The 24740-nt window shown below is 40.9% G+C and overlaps 1 protein-coding gene across 2 annotated transcripts; it reads left to right on the forward strand.

Moving 5' to 3' along the window:
* The first annotated feature begins 27 nt into the window (after positions 1-27).
* Positions 28-23882, forward strand: BLZF1 (basic leucine zipper nuclear factor 1). Of its 2 annotated transcripts, none has more exons than XM_058660607.1 (7): positions 28-160; positions 1663-1741; positions 11504-11943; positions 15944-16143; positions 19217-19345; positions 20685-20904; positions 23119-23882. In XM_058660607.1, exons 2-7 carry the CDS (start codon positions 1711-1713, stop codon positions 23302-23304), a joined length of 1206 nt encoding a protein of 401 aa, XP_058516590.1. In that variant the 5' UTR covers positions 28-160; positions 1663-1710; the 3' UTR covers positions 23305-23882. The 2 variants fall into 2 exon arrangements, with proteins under 2 accessions (XP_058516590.1, XP_058516589.1); XM_058660606.1 differs by lacking the exon at positions 28-160 and adding an exon at positions 297-354.
* Positions 23883-24740: the final 858 nt, after the last annotated feature.

The following is a 24740-nucleotide window of genomic DNA, read 5'->3' on the forward strand; positions in this document are numbered from 1 at the left end:
TCAACGTGACGCCGTCGCCCGGGGCAACGGGATGCCGTCAGCCCTCTGCCAGCATCCTCACTTCCGCCTGCGGGACGGGGACCCGGAAGTGTGAGCTAACCCGGGGCCGGGGGTGTAGGGACGCTGCCAGGCTCCCGAGATCGCCGCCGTTCATTTTGAAGTAAGTACCCGCTCAGTGTTCCGTGGCTGAGGCGTCTCGCGGTGTGGTCTGCGGAGGGTTGTAAACGCACTGGACAGCCTGTGTGTTCCGGAAAGGAAACCGTGAGCCATCGGAAGTGATGTGTCCGGAAGGCCTGGGTGGGTCGGCGTCGGGGTGGAAAGTAGCACCGACCGGGTAGAAAACAAGTCTCGGAGGTAAACCTGACGGCAGGTGGGTGGGACGGGACGGGGGTCCGCGTCGGGGCTGGGCTTCAGGGAGAACCGTGCCGGCACAGCAGCTCCTGACCGGCACGGGGCCACGGGTTCGAATCCCAGGGCCGCTGAGCTGAGGATGCGGGGTTCCCACGCCCCCCGCGGCGGCTCCATCCCGGGTTCCACGGCCTCCCACCCTCAGCTGATCCCAGGACCGCCTAGTAAGGATGCGGGGTTCCCACGCTCCACTGTGGCGGCTCCATCCCGGGTTCCATGGCCTCCCACCCTCAGCTGATCCCAGGACCGCCTAGTAAGGATGCGGGGTTCCCACGCTCCACTGTGGCGGCTCCATACTGGGTTCCATGGCCTCCCAGCCCTGTGCTTGGGGCTCGCCCACAGGCACTTGGTTGCACCTGCACCTCCCTGCGAGGCTCTAAGGATTGCTCCGTGGAGACCTATTGCTACAGCAATACCTGCAAAGTGGGAGGAGGAGAGGGTGACTGCACAGGAAACTGGTCATTGCATAATGTGCCTTACTCAGGAGCCAGGCCAGTTCAGCACCTTCATCCTGTAGCTTTGTTCTTCCAAAGTATTAGAGTCTACACTGCGAACCATGCATACACTTCTGAAAGCTTTTCTACAATGTGTATCTCACTTTTTACCCTTAAAAGCTACGCCTTTTATTTTCATTACCCGCCCCCAAAATCATTTTCTGGTTACTTTAGCTCTTTTTTTTTTTAAATTTAAGGTTAACAAATTTCATGTAGTTCATACATACAGATTTTAAAAAATAAAGTTGTCTTGATTCCTGTTTCTGTTGTTTATCATCTAAACATAATTTACCTTTATGGAATGCAAATTGTTTCAGTGTTTTTCTTGAGAAAGTAATTACTTTAGAATTACTGTGGGCCTGTCACTTATTAAAAAACAAAAAAGCCCTGCCGTGTCTTTCAGCGGGTTTCTGAACTGAAATTCAGGACTCACTTCTCACCACGTAGAGGATACTGACGACAATAGTGAAATAATATTTAAAAGCAAACCAGAGAGACATAACGCTACTCCTGAGAAGGGAATATAAGCTACCCCTCCTTTTCTGCACCTCCTTTTTTAAATGTGTGGATTCAGCCTGTGATTACTTGATAATTTACTGTGTATGTGTGAAATTGTCCATTTTCTATTCAGATATTACCCACAGCCTTTGTACTCCTGCTGATCTTAGGTCTTTGTTTTTAAAATACGTGAAATTGAAGAAGTCGTTGCATAGATTGATAGTGACACTGCGTTCATGCTTTTCTCTGTGTGCGTTTCTAGGTTTTTAAATACAAGCTGTGGAGTGCGTTCTTTTGTTAAAAGGGAAACATGTCTGTTCTTCAAAGTTTAGAAACCAAAGGTAAGCGTCCTGTTTTTGGTAAGTGTTTTGGAACTTGGAGTAGAAGGAGACATGAAGGAATGTTTGGGCAGGTATCTGAACCTCCTGGGAACCATTTGTGGGTTTTGATCTCTTCATGTGTATCTATAGTACAGTGCTTAAATCTATCTTTCAGATAGACAATTGAACGTTAGCAGAATCAACTAGTAGTCATTAAACGAGTTGCTTCGAAGCAATGTAAAAATAAGATTTTACAGTTATGTTCCATGCACTCTAAAATTAAGAATTAAATAAACAAAAATGGGCATTTTCACAGATTTGAGTAGGTAGGAAGCTAACCAGCAGCCATCTAAGACCTCCTTTTGTCCCTTCAGTTTGTTAGGGCAGCTGTGACAGGCTCCAGGACCACACAAGGGACTGTCATGTCTCACGCTTTGGCAGGTACAGTCTCAGGGCCGTGCTCCTTCGGAAGGTGTTAGGGAAAGGTACAGGCTCTGCCTCTTGGCCAGTCCCTGGTGTTTTGCACCAACCTGGAACTCCTTGTCTTATGGCCGTGCACTCTGCCAGCTGTCTCCATGTTCCTCTTGTGGTGCTCCCCTATGCACCTTCGCTGGTTCGGAGTGCTCCCCGTTTTCAAGGGTAGCAGTCACCAACAGTAAGTACCCCACTTGGCATTCTTTCATCCTAAATAATTACATGTGCAGTATTCCTGTTTAAAGAAAGTTTTCATTTGGAGGTAGTGAGGATTAGGGCTTGAACTTATGAATATTGGGGTAACACAGCTCTCAGTCTGTAACATTTGCTTACCATAATACAGCTTGTTGTTAGGGGGGAGTGAGTTTCACCTCCTGGAGCCACCATGAGAGATAGGCGATGTCTTTCTAGCAGCCAGTGTGATTACTGTGATACTTCTCTAAGGAAACTCTAAAGAGAGATTGAAACACATTTAAGAACCCAGAAAGATCACGCCAATAGACACGTAACTGAATGTAGCTTAGCTGTCCACAGTAACATTTCTTAAGTCACAAAATGCTTTTATACTGTTCAAATAAATCAGACTATAATGAGAGTAATACATTAACAGATATTATTAGGAAATGAGAGCAAATACTGATAACTAAGTGAAAACACCTGGCATGTTGCTGAGCAAAAGCAGAAGCTAAATTCAATTATGATTAATCATTTAAAGTTAGCACAAGACCTTGGAAGTTAAATGACTTCTGTTGTTTGCTGTTACTTGTTTGTCATAGTTAAAGAGCATTTTAATATATATGATTTCATTTGATCTGAACTATCCAGTAAGATAATCCATGTGTCCTCTTCCACCTTGCCATAATGTTAATCAGTGTTAGTGAACCAAAGCCACGTTTATCACGTGGCCTGAGAAAAGGTGTACTCATCAACACTTGTCTGTTGTTTGTAATTCCCGTGTCTCAGGAGTGCAGTACAAGTGTTTGCGCAGCCCAGCTCCAACTACTGCATGCATTTGGGAATCAAACCAGTGGATGAAAACACGCCCAATTTCTCTCTCTCTGCCATTCTCTCTCTGTTACTTTATCCTTCAAGTAAAAAAAAAAAAAAAAAACTAAAAATTAGGTTTGAAAAAAATGGAGGTTCAGGACTTTAAATATTTATAATTCAGTTTTTACAGGTTTATTTGTTTTTATTGGAAAGTCAGATATACGGAGAGGAGGAGAGACGGAGAGGAGGATAGACAGAGAGGAGGCTGCTCATTCCCCAAGTGACCACAATGGCTAGAGCTGAGCTGATCCAAAACCAGGAGCCAGGAACTTCCTCCGGGTCTCCCACGTGGGTGCAGGGTCCCAAGGCTTTGGGCCATCCTCGACTGCTTTCCCAGGGCACAAGCAGGGAGCTGGATGGGAAGCGGGGTTCCCAGGATTAAAACCGGCGCCCATATGGGATCCTGGCATTTGCAAGGTGAGGACTTTAGCTGCTAAGCTACCGTGCCGGGACTAGTAATTCATATTTTTAACACTCATTCTTTTGAACAATACGTATTAATTGAAGGAAGATTCCATGAGCAAATAGATTTAAGAATGCTGGATTAAAAAAAAAAAAGATAACCACACAGAATTTCTTACAGCTTAGAGCCTCTAATATGCTAATTTGCCTTGTGAAATTCCATGGCAATGCACAGCATAGCTCACATTTATTCGAACAGATATTTACCATAGCACCTGCTCTGCAGAAACATTAATAAAACCCATAAATTATTGACTGTAATGTATTTTTTTCTTAGCATAACAATAATCATCTGAACTTTGTTAGGTGATATCAGTGATGTTTAGAATATTGATTTAAAATTATCAAGTGAAAATTTCTAACTTAGGTGTTTCATAGCTGTGTTTCTCTTTTTAAGATTTATTTTTATTGGAAAGGCAGAGATACAGAGAGAAAAATGTTATATTCGCTGATTTACTCCCCAAGTAGCTACAAAGGCCAGAGCTGAGCCAATCTGTATCCAGGAGCCAGGAGCTTTTTTTGGGTCTCCCACGTGGGTGCAGAGTCCCAAGGGTTTGGGCCATCCTCTACTGCTTTCCCAGGCCACAAGCAGGGAGCTGGATGGGAAGCGGGGTTCCCAGGATTAGAACCGGCGCCCAAGTGGGATCTTAGTGGATGCAAGGTGAATACCGACACTGGGCTTAAGCTGCATTTTTTTGTGTTCTGAAAAATGATAACCATGTGAGGAATTAGTGATTTCGTAAAGAGGAAAACAAATAAGCATTTTTTAAATAAATTTAATAATAGATATTAAAATTACCGAAATACCATGTTAACAAATTGTGAACTTCAATCAGCATTTACTTACCTGCTTTTAAGACATACCATTTTTATTTGAAAGGCAGATTTACAGAGAGAAGGAAAGATAAAGGAAGTCTTCCATCCACTGGTTCACTCCACTAATTAGAGTCCTCCTGATGCCCCTCTGGGTCCGGGGCCCAGTGTCTTGGTCCATCCCCTGTTGATTTCCCAGGCCACAAGCAGAGAACTGGTTCAGAAATGGAGCATCTGGGACACAAAGCAGTACCCAAACTGGAGGCCAACGCCACAGGGAGAGGATTAGCCTGTGAGCCATCCTGCCAGCTCCTGTACTTCTCTTTTGAGTGTCATTGCTGATTTGTCAATAACTAGTAAAGAGGCAACGCTTCACCCTGAGGATCTCCCAATATTCTAGTGTGCAAGAGAGACAAATTGTTTTCAAATACTGTGGCATTTGTATTATCCTAAGAGCTTGAAAAGGCAAGTGAGGTTAAGTGATCTGTTCAAGACCACGCGGTGCATGACAGTAGGAACTGAAGTTATTTGAGTTAGGGTTAAGGCTTGGGTTAGGGTTAGTGTTAATGTTCTGGTTAGGATTAAGGTTAGGGTTATTGTTCTTCTTACTACCCTATCCGGTGACTTAAGAGTGCTTATCTTCGTAGATTTATAGTTTTGTGAGTAAAGCAAAAATATATGTTGCTTTAATATCCTAGAACAGTTTTGCAAACTAGCCCTCAGGACTCCTGTAAATATTTGCGATTAATTTAGTGGTAAATATGAACTTGGACTCCCACATGAGCTATTGATACCCTCCCCACTGTCCACCGCCTTAAATAGCATTCTGTTCATGGAAAATGGATTTTACAAGTATGATTTAGGGACAGACATTGTGGCATAGCAAATTAAGCCGACATTTGGGACAACTACATCCCATATTCTAGCGCCTAGAATTCAACCCCACCTCTGATTCCAATCCATCTGTCTGCTAATGTGCCTGGGAGCCAGAATATGTGACTGAAGTCCTTGTGTTCCCACCACTTTCCCGGGACATGAATGGAACTTCTGCGTTGACTGTTCAGCCCTCTAGTGAGCAATTCAATGCGTGGAAGTTTGAGCTCCCGCCCTCTCCTTATATCTCTCTCTTTCAAATAAAAACATGTGTAAGTATGACTTTATTTTGTCTCAAAAATAATGTTGAAATCCATGTATCGTTTTTCTTATAATATGAATTTTATACATAGTATCAAATTTTTGACACGGAAATAAGCTTGTATAGTTTTACAAAATTTTGAAAATAGCCTCATATGTAACAAAAAAATTATTTAGTTGTAGCTGTTGTTTTTCTTTCATTGCATCAGTAAAAAAGCATTTTTTCTCTTAATTTGTAACCACCTATGAAATACCCTCTGTATTATCTCCTAGCCTAAACTATTTACAATCTTGAACTTCAGAGAAACTGCTTGCCTACCTCCATCTTTTCCCAGTCCTTGGGAGCAGACAGTAAGATTGAGCTGTAAATCCTAGACAGGTTTTGACTTCGTAGCCTGTGAATCCAGGTACAAGTGATGTCAGTGTATGGTTGGTTCCCTTGAAGGAGTAGAGAATGAGGATTGGTTTTCTTGCTTTGCTGAAGCCTTGCGGCCTTTGGGGCTCATCCGGTAGATCATTGTCCTCCCGCTTTAGAGAAGGACTAACATGTGAATGTGCCCTGGGTTTTGCCTAGTGCCTGTGTAATAAAGGTTTGTGTGTGTCACAAGGTGAGACAGTGTGCAGGGCTGGCTTTCATTGCCTGCCTGCTCAGGTACCCTTGCCAGAATCTCAGTTCTTCAAGCGAGGCCCCTGCCCAGGGATATACAAAACAGCTCTGCTAGCCATCAGTCCTTGAGCAAGTAGAACAGCTACACCATGCTAGATATTTGCATATAATTAATGTTGGGTTGAAGCTTGGCTGGGTTTGACTAGAGTTTTTACAACTCTTTTTTTTTTTTAAACACATTTCTGTATGCCCATTAATGTATCTATACCCATTAATGTACCTTTATTTTAGCCATTAATGTATCTATAACCATTACTGTGTCTTTATTTTTTAAACTTGACACCAAAAATTTTTGTGACTCATTCTTGAATACCCATCACTTAAAATTCTCAAAAAATGTTTTAGCTTATATAGAAACCATGTTTTATCTGGGTGGGAATACTACATCCACTTCTTTCTCTGCTCCAAGTAGGTCTGAATGGCTTGGTGCATTTTTGTTGTCTTTCTTTCTTTCTTCCTTTCTTTCTTTTATTAATCTGTAGTTAATCATGGCTATTTAGTAAATGGCCAAATGTATGTTGGCAAAATAAATTCTTATTAAAGCCAGATGTAATCAGATTTTAATTTTCTTTATGTTTAAAATGGCTCAATCTTAATTCTCCCACATGGATGCAAGTTTACTCATATTCCAGTTAACTCACCAAACCTTTGTCTCATTTTCAGAAGTATTCCTTTCCTTATCATTTTGAAAACAGAATAAATGCCAAAGCCTAAGAGGATTTGTTTTAGTTTATACTTCCTTTAGGAATGACAGTTTTATGTTCCTATAAGCTTTGCAAATTAGAACCTATAATATTTGCAAAATATTATATATTATACTTCAAATAACTTTCTACCTCTGATCTACTGTAAGTCAGGATTGCCAGTACATTGCTACATAAATGGGAAAATTTGGGAAAGGGGGATGTTAAATGAAAAAGTCACAGGGCCCAGCACGGTAGCCTAATGGCTGAAGTCCTTGGCTTCTACATGCTAGATCCTGTGTGAGAGCCAGTTTGTCTCCCTGCTGCTCCACTTCCCATCCAGCTCCCTGCTTGTGGCCTCAGAAAACAGTAGAGGACGGCCCAAAGCCTTGGGACCCTGCACCCACATGAGAGACCTGAAAGATGCTCCTGGCTCCTGGCTTCGGATTGGCTCAGCTCTGGACATTGCGGCCACTTGGGAAGTGAGCCAGCAGATGGAACATCTTTGTCTCTCTGTAAATCTGTCTTTCTAGTACAAATAAATAAATCTTTAAGATCAAAAAAAAAGTCACGTAATCTTGTGACAAATTTAAGATGGGCATGAAAGAAAAGTCAAGATCATGTTTTGCAACATTAAACTTCATTTCTGCTGTCAATATCCAGTTTGTTAGAGTTTTTAAAGAGTAATGATAGTGAAAGTAATAGAATCTGACATTTGAATATTTAGTGTGCCAAATTTCATTGCAAGCATTTTTTTTTAAGATTTCTTCATTTTTTATTGGAATGGCAGATACACAGAGAGAAGGAGAGACAGAGAGGAAGATCTTCCATCCGATGATTCACTTCCCAAGTGACCGCAACGGCCGGCGCTGAGCTGATCTGAAGCTGGGAACCAGGAACCTCTTCCGGGTCTCCCACGCGGGTGCAGGGTGCCAAGGCTTTGGGCCATCCTCAACTGCTTTGCCAGGCCACAAGCAGGGAGCTGGATGGGAAGCAGGGATGCCGGGATTAGAACCAGTGCCCATATGGGATCCCAGTACATTCAAGGCGAGAACTTTAGCTGCTTGGCCAACATGATGTGTTCTTAATTTACTTTTTACTAAAGGTATTGGATATGCAGAGAAAGTCATTAGGCAAGGATATAAATGATGCAATTTGGTGGAGTGATTGTGAAGCTGTATGATAATACAGATCCTCCCCAGACCCATTAGTTCTATCCTTAGGTATTGATTAAAAACAAATAATTTACAAGTTGAAAAAGCCATGGACATGAAAGCATTCATTGAAACATTCTTTATTATAGTAAAGTACTGAAAAAGGTAAGTAACGAACAATGCAGTTGTTAGTAATATGGTAGTAATGACTGATACATTATAAAATGAAAAATATGAAGATTGTTAAAAAGCAGAAAATATATTAAACATACAGAATTTATGATTATAAATATCTACAAATATTGGCGATTTGGTTTTAAAGTGATGAGAATGTAGGTGCAGATTTTCTTATCAGTGCACTTTAGTATTTTTAAATGTAGTAGTACGCACTGGAGGATGTGAGATTATATATGGAGATGATCAATAGATAGCAAAGTTTGGAAGAGGAAGAGAAATTATTTCATTGAAAAACATAATTCTGGGCCCAGTGCAATGGCCTAGCAGCTAAAGTCCTCGCCTTGAACACGCCAGGATCCCATAGGGGCACCGGTTCTAATCCCAGCAACTCCACTTGCCATCCAACTCCCTGCTTGTGGCCTGGGAAAGCAATGAAGGACAGCCCAAAGCTTTGGGACCCTGCACCCATGTGGGAGACCTGGAGGAGGTTCCTGGCTCCTGGCTCCGGATCAGCACAGCACCGGCCGTGGCAGCCACTTGGGGAGTGAATCATTGGACAGAAGATCTTCCTCTCTGTATGTCTGACTTTGCAATAAAAATAAATAAAATCTTTAAAAAAAGAAAAACATAAACCTAGTGAAACTAGTGAAACTAAATTTTTCTAAGAAAAGTATGGAATTTCATTTTTGTATTTTTAAAAGCTTTTTTTGAAAGGCAAGCAGAGCCCTTCCATCTTCTACTTCACTCCCCAGATGTTTACCCTAGCCGGGGAGGGTGCCAAGCCACAGCCAGGAGCCCAGACCATGGGAAATCCTGGTTTCCATGTAAATGACAGGCCTGGGGTCCTGAGCCCATCCTGCCGCCTCTCAGCATGCACCCGAGTAGATGGCTGTATCAGAAGAGAAGTACCAGGACTCCCTGGCACTCCGGCATGGGATCTGGGCATCCCAAATGGCAACTTTACCACTGGGCCAAACACTATCTGGATGGAAATGTTGATAGGTATTCCTGTATTGTAAAACAACTTGGAAGACAATTTTTTAGTAGTTATTTTCTGCACATTACCCTGAGCAAGCTGTGGTCCCTTAGCTGGACAATTCCGTTTGTACGTCCCAATCCAGGAGAAAGCAGGTGACACCCAAGCCTACTTCAGTTTAGAATAATTACACACTGTGCAATTTCTGGGGTTTTTTTGTTTGTTTGTTTTATATTTAATCATTTTGGGCCCGGTACTATAGCCTGGTGGTTAAATCCTTTCCTTGCCTCCACCAGGATCCCAAATGAGTGCCGGTTTGTGTCCCTGCTGCTTCACTTCCCAGCCAGCTCCGTACTTATGCCTGGGAGGGCAATCGAGGATAGCCCATGGTCTTGAAACCTTGTGCCAGGTGGAAAACCCAGAAGAGGCTCCAAATTCCTGGCTTCAGATTGGCTCAGCTTCCAGCCATTGTGAGCACTTGGGGAGTGAACCAGCAGATGGAACATCTTCCTCTCTCTTTATCTCCTTCTCTCTGTAAATCTGATTTTTTAATAAAAATAAATTGTTTTTAATCTGACTTTCCAATAAAAATAAATTATTTTAATCTGACTTTGCAATAAAAGTAATTATTTTTATTCTGACTCCCCAATTATTTTAATGTAACATTTTATTCTAAAAAAAATTAATTGTTTATTTTTATTGGGAAGTCAAATTTACAGAGAGAATGAATGGCAGAGAAAGATGTTCTGTCTGCTGGTTCACTCCTCAAATGACCACAGTGGATCCAAAGCCAGGAAGTTCTTTCAGGTGCCAAGGCTTTGGGCCATCCTCTATTGCTTTTCCAGGCCGCAAGCAGGGAGCTGGTTGGCAAGTGGAGCAGCTGGGCACAAACCAGCACCCATTTGGGATCCTGGCAGAGACAAGGCAAGGATTTAGCCGTTAGGCTTTTGCACTGGGCCCGCGGTCTCTCTCTTAAGACAGTGTCGTTCAGCAGAAACACTTAAGAAATGGTTGATTTTTGTAAGGCATTATTCTTGTCAAACTAAATTTTTCTGACTAAAGGTTTCAGTAAAATGTCGTGGATGTTTAATATGCCATGGACATTATGTTTCATAGAGCTTGAGATTAAGAATATGCTTCGTTTTTTATCTAGAATTTCTGTTACAGGCTTTTGATCAATTTTATGTGTGTGTGTGTGTGTGTAGAAAGAGAATTTGGACAAAATGAATAAAATAATTTGTGTTATGATATGATAAAAGGATCCAAGCGTTTAATGTGACAGCACAATATAATGTCACTCGTATAAGTAGGATTTAAATCCTTGGGCCTAAGAATAGGCCTGACTCTTTCCCTAAGCAGTTTCCCAGTTAACATGAATTCCCTTTACCCCTCTGCAACATATTCTTTGCCGTGAGATCAACAACAGTCTGTTTTAAGTAATATAGATTTAAACACACACTTGCACGTGCGCAAACACACACATTTGTAAAATTTTACTTGAAAAGCAAAGAACAAGAGTCGAAAACACATTTTCCATCTTCTGGATCACTTCCCCAATACCCATAACACCCTGGGGCCAGGCCAGTCAGGCTGAGGCCAGAAACTGAGAATCCCAGTCAGTCAGGTCTTCCACTGGGATGGCAGGACCCAGCCCCTCCGCAGTCACCTGCTGCCTCCAGGCACACAGCAGGAGTGGAGGGCTGACCGCAGGCATTCTGACGTGGATGTGGGCGTCTCAAGCAGCATCCCTACCATTGTGCCACGCACCTTCTCCCTTTTGAAGTTTTAACTTAACATTATCAAGTTCCTATAGTGGTTCGGGCTTTTTGATCTTATTACATTCTTTGTTTCTCTACTCCTACAGCGTAGTGGTTTGTCTCTGGTTATAGATTGGATAAAGAAATTGACAGAGGATTCACCCAGTCTTGCTAGAAATCATGATCAAATATTATGCTTCCAGGCATTGTGCATTTTCAACCAAGAGAGAAGCCATGTACATGAGAAAAGTGAACCTGCAAAACTTGTTTTTTGTGGAAGCATGATTTTGAAAATTGCTTTTTACTGTCAATTTTTCTGTTGTTTACAATGTCAGAAAGTCTGACGTTGTGCAGTCTGAGTATTCAGTAAAACTCGTGTTGGAATTTCCTTGGCATTTCTTTTTGGTCAGTAGCTCATGCTTTGTTTTCTCCTTGAAAGGCACCCTTACTTCAACCCCAATCCGAGGAGCAGGAGATGGAATGGAAACTGAGGAGCCGCCTAAATCTGTTGAGGTCCCCTCTGGCGTGCAGTCCGTCCGGCAGCACGTTCTTCAGAGTCCACGGAAGAAAGCAGTTCCATCGGAGAGCCCAGGAGTCCTTCAGCTAGGAAAGGTTCTCACTGAAAAAGCAGTCGAAATCGAAGCTGTAAGAATATTAGTTCCCAAAGCTGCTATCACTCACGACATCCCCAACAAAACTGCCAAAGTCAAGTCTCTGGGACATCACAAAGGAGAACTCGCAAGGCAGTCCGAGGCGGTCTTAGAACCTAGCAGCGAACTTGCAGAATTAAAGAATGTACTGGAAAAGCTCAAGAACTCTGAAAGGAGGTTACTGCAGGATAAAGAAGGTCTCTCAAACCAGCTCCGCGTGCAGACAGAGGTGAGCGCGTCCGTAGCTTAGTGAGTGCTGCCCGTTCCCCTGGATCATCTGAGCCTGCGTGTGAGAATACTACATTCCTTCGCAGGAATGTCGCTCATCATGCTTTGGTGTTTCTCAAAGATGTGTCCTCTTACATTTCTTAATATCTCTGTAGACATTGGGGGGCGGGGGAGATTATGCTGGAAATTTATACTGTAAAGCTGATACTGATAGAAGGTGTAGGGGTGAGATGCCTTGGACCAAACCACCAATAAATATGGTGAGAGTAGGTTGCAGTTGTAAACTGTCGGACCAAAGATGGACCAAACCAGGCCTTGAAACTGACTAATTAATTATTCCTGTTTCAATGATTAATAGATCCCAAGTACTTTTTACTACATGATACTTGGAATAAAGAGAATAGTGGTATGTTATTGTGTCTTCAGTATAAGTTAAAAACATTTTTTGGTGCTGTGTTGCTTCAGTCTTCCATGCTGATAAAACTTTGTTTCTCTATTAGACTATACAGCTTTCGAGAGATGCTAATCTTTGTGACACCAAGATGAATTGTTCTTATACAAATATATTTTTAATGTATTTAATGATTATTTTATAATGTTTAAAACCTTTTACTGATAAAATTCTGTATATGGATTGCCATTTGATGCTTTGAAACAGGTATACATTGTACAGTATCAAATCTGGGATAAACATGTCTGTCTCTTCAAACACATCATTTGTTAATGATGAGAACATTCAGGATCCTTTCTTCTAACTTTTAAAAAGCTGCACAGAGTATTGTTACATCTATAGTTCCTCTGTAGTGTGATAGAAACCCAGAACTTCTTTCTCCCTTGTATCACTCAGTATAGGCATGAATCAATCTTTCTCTATTTCTTCTTCCTTCCTTCAGTCTTGTAACCATCAGACTACTGTCAGCTTCTGGAGATGAACTTTTAAGCTTGTGCATTTGAGTGAGATCATGCAGCAGCTGTGTTTGTGCCTGGCTTATGTTACACTTAGCATACTGGTCCTCACCTCCATCCATGTTGTTGCAGATGACAGAATTCAGCCTTCTTACGGCTGCGTAGTATCCCATGGTGTGCATATACCGGATTTCCTTTATCTGTGGGTCAGTTGGTAGGCACTAAGGCTGTTGACAGTTTCTTTGTTTCAACAAGTTGATCTCATGCGTTCTGGGTGTGAAAGCAGGAGTGTGTTTGTTGAGTCTGAGAGCAGTTCTGTTTTTTTTGGGTTTTTTTGTTTTTTTTTTTTTTTAAAGATTTATTCATTTTATTACAGCCAGATATACACAGAGGAGGAGAGACAGAGAGGAAGATCTTCCGTCCGATGATTCACTCCCTAAGTGAGCCGCAACGGGCCAGTGCGCGCCGATCCGATGCCGGGAACCTGGAACCTCTTCCGGGTCTCCCACGCGGGTGCAGTGTCCCAAAGCTTTGGGCCGTCCTCGACTGCTTTCCCAGGCCACAAGCAGGGAGCTGGATAGGAAGTGGAGCTGCCGGGATTAGAACCGGCGCCCATATGGGATCCCGGGGCTTTCAAGGCGAGGACTTTAGCCGCTAGGCCACGCCGCCGGGCCCGAGCAGTTCTGTTTTTAACCTTGAACTATCCTCAACCAGTTTTCCACAAAGGCTATACTCATTTATATTCTACCTATAGTTTGCACAAGTTCCCTTTTCTCCTCATCTCCACATTCTCACAGATTATCTTCTTTGTTTTTTGGTAATAGTCCAGTAGGAGTGAGATGATATCTCACTGTTTTGATTTCCATTTCCCTGATCATTAGTGATGTTGAACACTTTCTCATGTACCATTTGCATATCTTCCTTTGAGAAATGTCTACTTAGATATATTATCAATTTGTAGTGGATTTGTTTGGATTTTTGCTATTGACTTGAGTATATAGGAGCATTTCAAAAATTTTGTAAAAATTAATTTAAAAGATAACTTTGAGGTAGACTGTTGGCTAAAGTCCTCACCTTGAACGCGCCGGGATCCCATATGCGCATCAGTTCTAATCCCATCTCCCTGCTTTTGTGGCCTGGGAAAGCCATCGAAGATGGCCCAAAGCTTTGGGACACTGCATCCACCTGGGAGACCTGGAAGGCTCCTGGCTCCTGGCTTCGGATTGGCTCAGCTCCAGCCGTTGTGGCCACTTGGGGAGTGAACCATTGGATGGAAGAAGATCTTCCTCTCTGTCTCTCTTCCTCTCTGTATATCTGACTTTCCAATAAAAATAAATAAATCTTTAAAACAGAAAAAGATAACCTTAATACAAAAAATTTGTAATCCATGCATAGGTTTTTTTTTTTTAAGATTTATTTGTTTTATTGGAAAGTCAGATGTACAGAGCGGAGGAGAGACAGAGGAAGATCTTCCATCTGATGATTCACTCCCCAAGTGGCCGCAATGGCCTGTACTGCACCAATCTAGAGCCAGGAGCCCGGAACTTCTTCCGGGTCTCCCACATGGGTGCAGGGTCTCAAGGCTTTGGGCTGTTCTTGACTGCTTTTACAGGCCACAAGCAGGGAGCTGGATGGCAAGTGGAGTTGCTAGGATTAGAACCAGTGCCCATATGGGATCCTGGCACGTTAGAGGCAAGGACCTTAACCATTATGCTATCGTGCTGGGCCTGCATAGTTTTTTCAACATATATGCTTTTTATTAGCTTTTTTTTTTCCAGAAATTTGTTTATTATTTTTATTGGAAAGTCAGAATTGCAGAGAGAGGAGATTTGAGAGAAGGACCCTCCATCCGCTGTTTTATTCCCCAAGTAGCCACAATGGCCAGTGCTGAGGCGATTGGAAGCCAAGAACCAGGAGCTTCTTCCATGTCTCCCATGCAGGTGCAGGGTCCCAAGGCTTTGAGCCAACTTCAACTGCTTTCTCAAGCCACAAACAGGAAGCTGGATGGGCAGTGGAGCAGCCGGGACACGAACCACAGTAGGATCCTGGGAGGTGCAAAGCAAGGACTTCAGCCTCTGGGCTATTATTGCCATTGTTTGGTGTCTCTTCACTTTGTTGTTTCCTTTGCTGTGCAGAAGCGTTTTATTTGGATTAAATCCATTCTGTCTGTTTTTAATGGCTTCCTCTGCCTTTGGGATCTTATGCAAGCATAAAAGCTTTACCTACTCCCATGTCTGGAGGCATTTTGGCTTTTTGCTACTTTTCCAGTAACAATAGAAAGAACATATTTAAAAGCCTGATATGGTGGCTTAGCAAGCTAAGCCTTAGTCTGTGATGTCATCATCCCGTGTAGGCACCAGTTCAAATCCTGGCTGTTCGTGTTTCAATCCAGCTCCTTGCTTCTGGCCTGGGAAAGCAGTGGAGTCCCTTGTACCCTTGTGGGAGACTCAGAAGAAGCTCCCCATTCCTGGTTTTCTACTGGGCCAACTCCAGCTGCTGCAGCCATTTGAAGAGTGAACCAGGGAAAGGAAGATACTTCTGCTCTCTGAATGTGTGTGTGCCTTTGCAATAAAAATTTTAAAAATCTTAAAAATAATTATATATATGAGTAGTTTATTTAGAGTTATTTGCATAATATTTAATATTCAAAGGTATTTAAGTATATTTAGTATTTATAGATACTTTTCATTACTTCCTTGCCTCAAATTCTTTCAAAAAAAATACTAGAGATTACTTTAGAAATATTCTATTAAAAGACACATAAAACATTCTTTCTAGCAATACGTATTTTTAACTTGCTAATTTGTTGGGTTTTGGTGTTCACAGAAACACTTTGTTATTTTCATGACATGAGTTGGCATTCTTCTAAGAGGCTCAGTTCATATGGACTTTAACATATTTTTATATGTGTATGTAAATGTATAACAATTGTATATATACAATATGTTGTGAAACTTGACTATTTAATGCCACCTTCTGACCTATGTTTTAAGTAATGACAGGCCAAATTAACAGAAACACAGTTTCTCTTATTAATTTTGTTACATTAAGGTCAATGGCATTGCTTTGAATTTGCATGGCTATATCTTTGCTAGGTAAATCGCGAGTTAAAAAAGTTGCTGGTAGCTTCTGTTGGAGATGATCTTCAGTATCACTTTGAACGTCTAGCCCGTGAGAAAAACCAGCTTATATTAGAAAATGAAGCCCTCAGCCGAAACACAGCTCAACTCTCCGAACAGTTAGAACGCCTCTCAATACAGTGTGATGTGTGGCGAAGCAAATTCCTTGCAAGCAGGTATGTTGCAGTGTAAAGAGTATTTCATTTCCTAGTTTTTGCTGTCAAACTTTTGATCCGTAGCATGAGATTTTCTTTGCTAAGATTATCAAACTAAATCGTATATGATTTAAGATGTGGGTTTGTTCCCCCTTTCCTGGAAGTTTACCCAAAATATATAAAGATCCATATTCAGACAAAATAAAACTGTAAGTTCAGAAATCTGATAAATTCTAAAATCACTAAAAGATAAATTACTTTTTCCCCTTGTATCTGGAAAAATATCATTCTTACTCCCTCTGTTCTCTGTTTCGTAGTTCTTTCCTGTATAATAGAGCGTCTCAGCCTTTCTCCTTCTCTATACAATTACCAAAAATAACATTTTTATGGCATAGCAAATGAGGCTGCTTTTCCACACAGATAAAGAACAGCAGGTCCCAGTCCAGACATCTGGGCAAACTGGTGGCAGAAAACTCTTGCTAGCACTTTAGACTCTTTTGTCAATTTACAATGCTCTCGCCCACCCCAACAATGACTTTGAATTACTGAAGTACCAGCTCTGGGTGTTACCCATCAGTATTTCTGGTGTTTAGCAAAATATGTTGCATAATTTTGTTTATTAATTGCTGATTTAACATTGAATCACCTTGAGATTTCACACAAAGCACCAAAGGTTTCTGTACTGTACATTAAGTACCACTGATAATAAAGAATAAAATTTTCGGGCCCGGCGGCGTGGCCTAGCAGCTGAAGTCCTCGCCTTGAAAGCCCCAGGATCCCATATGGGCGCTGGTTCTAATCCCGGCAGCTCCACTTCCCATCCAGCTCCCTGCTTGTGGCCTGGGAAAGCAGTCGAGGACGGCCCAATGCTTTGGGACCCTGCACCCGTGTTGGAGACCCGGAAGAGGTTCCTGGTTCCCGGCATCGGATCGGCGTGTACTGGCCCGTTGCGGCTCACTTGGGGAGTGAAACATCGGATGAAAGATCTTCCTCTCTGTCTCTCCTCCTCTCTGTATATCCGGCTTTCCAATAATAATAAAATCTTTAAAAATAAATAAATAAATAAATAAGATTTTCAAGAAAAGCTTTCTTCATGTTTTAGTATCTCTAATACTTTCTATTAAAGGAGTCACTTCCTTATTCTGTATTAGTATTGTGGTCTAATGAATTAAACCACCATGTGCTATACTGGCTTCCCATGTGATTGCTGGTTTGAGTCCCAGCTACTCCACTTTGGATCCAGCTCCCAGCTCGTTTTCCCAGAAAGCAGTGGAGAATAGCCCAAGACCTGGGGCCTTTGCCCTCAGAATGGAAGACCAACAAGCAGCTCCTGACTCCTGGCTTCAGCCTCGGCCCAGCCTGACGGCTGCCTGGCCTAGCCCCAGATGTTGTGGCCATTTAGGTGGGAACCAGCAGATGAAAATCTCTTTCTCTTTCCCTCTCTCTCTGTAACTCTTTCAAATGAATAAGAAAAAATTTTTTAAGATTTTCAAAATAAATCTTTATGAAAGTTTAATTTTAAGATATTCAGAAATAAACATCTTTTGAAGTGTTGTTGCAGTGCCATCAACAGAGGCCTAGTAGAGTAAAATGTAGCGTATCTGATCACTGGAAAACGTGAAGTTTTTTTGTGAAATGACACTGATGTACTTCTGTATGTACAAATATATGAGAAGTCTAAGATAAAGTGCATAAAGCAAAGTGTAGAAAAATTTGGGTTGGACATTTCCTTTAAAAAAAAAAAGAGATTTATTCATCTGAAAGGCAGAGTTGCAGAAATAGGTGAGGAAACAAAGAAACTGCACTTGCTGGTTCCTGCCCCAGGTGTCTGCAGTGGTTCAAGCCAGGAGCCAGGTGTTGCTTCCAGGCCTGCCATGTGGGTCATGGGTTAGAAGTACTATGACTAACTTCTGCTGTTTTCCCGGGCACATGAATAGGGAGCTGGATCGAAAGTGGAGCAGCCAGGATATGGTTGATTTAACTCACTGTGCAATCGTTTCATGTAGAAAGGTACATACATTTTTTTCTGGAAGAATGTGATACTTGATTACTTCCATATGACAAGTAAGCATGCTAAAGCAGGAAGACAGACAGCATTTCCTTTAGTGGAAATCTTTCCATATTCATGTTATGAATGTAAATAGATAATTTGTAAGAAAATAACTGATTTTTTTTGTTTGTCTATATGAAAGCATTTCTTAATTTTTTTTTTTAAAGCTTCCTCAATTTGCAAGTTTGAGTGGTTACAAGTTATTGCATAGAAACATCAGGAGCCATCGCTGTGCGTCGACAGGCTAATCCTCCTCCTTCAAACGTCACCAGTACAGCTCCCTGCTTATGGCCTGGGAAGGTATCAGAAGATGACCTAAGTCCTTGGGACCCACACCCACATGGTAAATCCAGACGAGGCTGCTGGCTCCTGGCTTTGGCCCCACGTAGCTCCAGTGATGCAGTCACTTGGAGAGCATGCCAGTGTGGAAGATGTTTCCCTCTCTGCATCTCATTCTCTCTATAAATCTGCCTTTGAAGTGAAAATAAACGAATTTTTTAAGTTAAATAATATTTTTTCTTATCTTTAATTGCATTTGTTACTTTCATGAGACCTAAGTTCATAAACATTTTTAAATATATTTTTGAAAGATTTCTTTCTTTTTATTGCAAAGTCAGATATACAGAGAGAAACATAAAGGAAGATCTTCCGTCTACTGTTTCACTCCCCAAGCCAATCCGAAGCCAGGAGCCAGGGGCTTCCTTTGGGTCTTCCACTCAGGTGCAGGGTCCCAAGGCTTTGGGCCATCCTCCACTGCTTTCCCAGGCCACAGGCAGGGAGCTGGATGGGAAGCAGGACCACTGGACACAAGCCGCCACCCGTATGAAATCACAGGGTTTGCAAAGAGAGGACTTTAGCTACTAGGCTACTGCACCAGGCCCACATTTTAAAACATTTTTTGCATGCATTTTTAAACTGAGAAGCAATTTGACTAGTTTAGTCATCTTTGTCAGCTTTTTGAAAATGATTGTCACAAAGTAAAATGTTAACTTCTTTACATTGTGTAATCGTAAGAATTTCTGTGTAAGACTGAATCTTTTCCAGGGTGATGGCAGATGAGTTAACCAATTCCAGAGCAGTTTTACAGCGTCAGAATCGCGAGGCACAGAGTGCCATCCAAGATCTCCTAAGCGAACGGGAACAGTTCCGGCAGGAAATGGCCGCCACCCACAAGTATGGTGCTACTTTTCCTCTGAACTCTCGTACAAGTTTTGTTACTGTGACAGTTTTTTTCTCCCAGTGTATGTGCTGCTTCTCAACGTTTTTGTTGAGAAAAGAATTATTTATATTTCTAATAGAAATAAGCTCTAGATCTAAAACAATTTTAGTTACAATAGTTTTTATGGTTTACAATAAAAGCTTGTCTTTCCTATGGAATATCTTTTTGAAGATTTGCAACTGTGCTAGAACTTGTTGTCAGTACAGTTCAGAGTTATCAAATGTATAGTCTCCTATACAAATTTGTTATGCTTTTATATAAATAAAATATTACAAATCGTGTCAGAATCAGGTAAAATAAGATATATCAAAATGTCAAAACTTGGTAAGAGGCAACTAGCATAGGATTAAGAGGGAAATTCATAGCCAAAGTGCTTGTTACAGAAAAAGGATTTCATCAATAATTTAAACCCCCTATTTATACCATACACATACAAAGATTAAACACAGAGTAAGAAGAAGAGAGCAAGTGATAAATAGGGAGAAAAAAATTGAAAGCAAACTTAAGATCTTTGAGAGGAGAAGAAGCCTCTGATCAGGGTAATCAGAGTAAAGAGATGTGCATTAAGTGGCCAGTAATGGGATGCACTGTATACAACAGACTATTGCTATGTACACCACAGTAATTTAGATGAAAGACTTCCAAAGGTGACTCAAGAAGAGATGACCTGAATAACCCTGGTATATTAAAGTGATTGAATTTGTCGTACTATACTTTCCAGTCTGAAATCCTAGGCCCAGTCTCATTGGATTCACTGGAGTGTACTAATGAACAGCTGAGTAAGAAATGAAATAAAATTTACACAAATTCTAGAAAATTGAGAAAAATATCCCAGTTATGTTAGCAGGCTGGCATTATCTTGAATGCCAAAACCAGAAACATTATAAAAGAGAACTACAGACCAATACCTCCAATGAACACAAATGCAAAAATCCTTCAAATAATTTGAGTAGATCATGACCAAGTGTTATTAATCCCAGGAATTGTAAATTGTTTTAACGTTCAAAAATCATTTAATGTGGATTAAAGTAAGCATGTGAATATCTTACAGATGCACAGATCAAATCAGCATTTCCTGTATTAAATATAAAAACTTAATAATGCTATCTGTTGAGTGAGAGATTGAGAGGTGCTTAAGTAATATGATTTATTTAACAAGAATTCCTTATTAATTGAACTCTGAGAAAGATGGGGAAAGGATTTGATGTCAACATCAAATCATTTACTTACAATAATTGATTTTTACATTTTGCCATCTTATTAATGTTAAGGGTTCCTGTGTGTTCTCTGCAGGTTACTTGAGGAACTCTTAATCTCACTTCAGTGGGGAAAAGAACAAACCTACTCCCCTGGTGCACAGCTCTACAGCACCACAGAACTAGCACTGGCAAATCACAGTCTGGCAAAGGCAGTAAACACTCATCTTCTGGGAAATGTTGGCATGAGCAGTCAAAAAAAGATTCTGTCCTCTGTTGAGTTTTGCAGCACTCCAGCTGAGAAAATGGCTGAAAAGGTAAAATGCCTTCTCCTTCCTGATCTATGGAATTCAGACTAGTCCCATCCTCAAAGGTGACATGATGTAATGGGAAGCATTTGGCCTTCAGAGTTAGGAAATGCAAGCCAAGCATGAATGGTTATACTAATGAGATTGTAATCTAGAAGGAATTGTTTCCTCGCAAGCCCAAGCTCTATTCTTCTCTAAATTTACTGCTCTGTCCTTAAAGGGAAGAATTTGTAATTATTTTGAAAGAGGTTCTAAATTTAGCTACTGAGTCATTGATCATGTTTCATTTAAAAGGCAGTATATAAGTTTTAGTTTCATAAATATGTTTCCAGGATTCCATAAGCATCTAGTGCTGTAGTGATTTTCATTTTGTAGTTATTTCCATTTTATAGTAATTTCTCAATAGGTAGTGGCCTTGATTTTTGTTTCCTTTATCCCCCTGATCTGACTGATTTTATAAATCTTACTAGATTCTTAGTTTAGCCCTTCTGCCAAATTTAAACACCTGGCCTAGACTATTGCTACAGTCCCATCACTAATACCCCTGTCTTGTTTTTGTATTTTTGTTGTTGTTGTTGTTGTTGTTGTTAAGATTTATCTTTCTTCGAAAGGCACATTCACAGAGAGAAGGAAAAATATTCTCCATCTGCTTACTGGTTCACTATCTCTGTGGCCACAAAGACTAGAGCTGAGCTGATCTGAAGCCACAAGCCAGGAGCTTCGTGCAGGTCTCCAACATGTCTGCAGGGTCCCAAGGCTTTGGGCCGTCCTCGACTGCTTTCCCAGGCCACAAGCAGGGAGCTGAATGGGAAGTGGAGCAGCCAGGTCATGAACTTGTGCCCATAGGGGAATCATGGTGCATGTAAAGCAAGGACATTAGCCAGTAGGCTATGGTGCCAAGCACACCCTGTCTTGTTTCTTCCCTGACCCTGGAACATCCACTCTCCTCCTGCCAGATTTCAGAAATACAGTATAACCTTCAGAGAGGCCCCAGTTTCCCTCATTATAGAATATCCTTGCTCCTTGTACTTCACATTGCACAAGCATTGACTACGATGTTTTGCATAAATTAGAAAAATAAAAAGCCAATGATTTTTACCAAAAAAAAAAAAAAAATTCAGAGGCTGAATTAGCATTTCTATAAAAGAAGCAGTAAAATGAAAGATTTAAAGGGAGGAGGGGTAAGGCCTGGTGCAGTGGCTCACTGACTAAACCCTCACCTAGCAAGGGCTGGGATTCCATACAGGTGCTAGTCATGTCCCGGTTGCTCTCTTCCCTTCCAGCTCTATAGTCTGGGAAAGGAATGAAGGATGACCCAAGTCCTTAGAACTCTACACCCAAGCGAGGCCTGGAAGAAGTGCCTTTCTCCTGGCTTCAGATTAGCTCAGCTCCAGCCCTTGAGGCCATTTGGGGAATCAACCAGCAGATAGAAGATCTTTCGCACTGTCTCTCCCTCTCCATAAATGTGATCTGCCTTTCCAATAAAAAAAAAAAAAAAAAAAAAAAAAATCAGTAAATCTCTTAAAAGGTGGGGGTGGGGTAGGCAAATTGATACTGTTTGGGGTTGAAAGTAAAAATTTACGTTAAGTACAATTGTGGGATTTTTCTTAGGACTTAATTATTTGGAAGAGTTACAGAGAAAGTGAAAGGGATAGTTAGAGTTTTCCACCACTGTTTCATACCCAGTTGGCCACACTGGCCACGGGCTGGACCAGGCTGAATTGCCTAGGCAAGGGTATTGTCCATGTCTTTCAGATGGATGCAGGGATCCATGTACTTGGGCCATCTTCCACTGTTTTCCCAGATATATTAGCATGGAGCTGCATCAGAAGTTGGGCAGCCAGGACTTGAACTGGTACCCATATAGGATGCTGGCTTTATAGGCAGTATTTTAACCACTGGGCCACAGCATCAACTCACAGTATAATTGTTTCATCTCTTTTTTCCTTCTGTTTTTCATTCTGTCTCATCATTATCCATAAGAGAAATTGTCATGATTTTTAAAAAAATACTTTACCTAGGCCATATAATAGCCATATATCATTATTAAATTCAGAGCTTCTAGAGAAAATGGGTATGATGCTTTCTCTCATCAACAGATATGATTTTCCTGGAATTACTTATTAATGAGATGGAACTCTACAGTAATTACTCATCAGTTAAACTAAGGGCTTGTGTAGGTGATATTGCATTCATCTAACGTTATCTTTCATTTTGTTTTAGATTCTACACATTTTGGATCCAGTTACCTGTACAGAAAGCACCCCTGATAATCCATTTGCTGAGTCTTCACCAACCACCTTACTTGCTACAAAGAAAAATATTGGAAGATATCATCCCTATACCAGATATGAAAATATAACTTTCAATTGCTGCAATCACTGCCAGGGAGAACTTATTGCCCTTTAGCATTCTGTATGTTGAAGGCATGGTGCAAGCACTTGTGTATTACCTAACAGTTATTATTTGGAGCCTGGAGTTCTTATAATGCTAAAAGTAGTATCATTTCCTATTTGCATTATTCCCAAAGATGCTCCATGTACTGGTTTCCAGATTACCCTTTCTTAATAAATATCTCAGGGTAAGAAAAGAATGAAAGTGTGAAAACAGAAAATACTTTCTAGGAAACAACAATGCTTTTCATAAAGGACTATAAAAGAGAAATATTTGTAAATTTCTTTTAGGCCCTAAATTATTTTTTAATTTAATTAATTTATTTAAAAGGCATAGAGAGAGAGAGACACCTTCCACCCAGTGATTCCCTGCCCAGAATCCAACAGTGGCTGGCACTGAGGCAGGGCTGAGCCTGAGAGCTGGCATTCCCATCCAGGTCTCCCACATTGGCGTCAACAGCCTAACTATTTGAGCCGTTACCACTGCCTCCTGTGGTCTGTATTAGCAGAAAGCTGCAATTAGGAGTTGGAGCTGAGCCCCAAACCCAGGTACTCTGATTTAGAATATAAGTGTCTTTGGTACAAGGTCACATGGCCTCTCCCAGGGCCCTAAATTAATATTTATCGTTTGAATATCTTGTATGAGAAGGTTTAATGGTGTGTTAAAACAAAGATAGCCAGAGTGCAATCATGGATCACAGGCAGCCATACCCACTCATTTACTGTTGTATTTGCACCTTAGCAGTACTTTTCCAGAGTTGAGTAGACGCAACAGGGCTTGCATGACCTGCAAAGACTGAAATATTTGCTATCGGTCCTTAATCTAAAGCGTTTTCTGGCTCCTACTATATAGTAATAACAGGGCAAGGGGTGTGGGCAAGTTCTTTTCAGTTTTGAGGAAGTACTATAGGTAAAGGACATTATCTTTTACAAATAAGTGGTGTACGTTAGGAAAAACTTTATTTTTGAGCCAAATTAGCAAGTACTTCAACAAACTATGTTCTCATATTGGTCTAATATGGGAAATTCCATATTCTGAATGCATGCAATCTCACATCTATGAAATACATATATTCTTAACTTTGGCTCATTTTCACAGATACAGTGCAAAGCACTATACAGTGTAGTATTTATAAAGCATAGTGAAGATAGGATCTTTATAGATGATTATCTACCAAAAAATGGAACCTACCAAATATATACTATTGTATGTTTATGATGAAACCTCTTTGAATGCATTTTTATATTGGCTTTTAAAATATTTTAAAAGTATATTAAAACCCAGTATAAGAAATTGCTGACAGAGTGCCTATCAGCAAAGATATCTGGTCCAATAATATATTTTAAATGTCAATTTATTTTTTATATCACCCATCTAAGTTACTTATAGTTTCAACTATCAATAAATTTCTCTACCTTCTATATTGTGAATATTGTGAAAAAGATGCATCG

Source organism: Ochotona princeps, chromosome 2, assembly GCF_030435755.1.
Source record: "Ochotona princeps isolate mOchPri1 chromosome 2, mOchPri1.hap1, whole genome shotgun sequence".
Taxonomy (NCBI): domain Eukaryota; kingdom Metazoa; phylum Chordata; class Mammalia; order Lagomorpha; family Ochotonidae; genus Ochotona; species Ochotona princeps.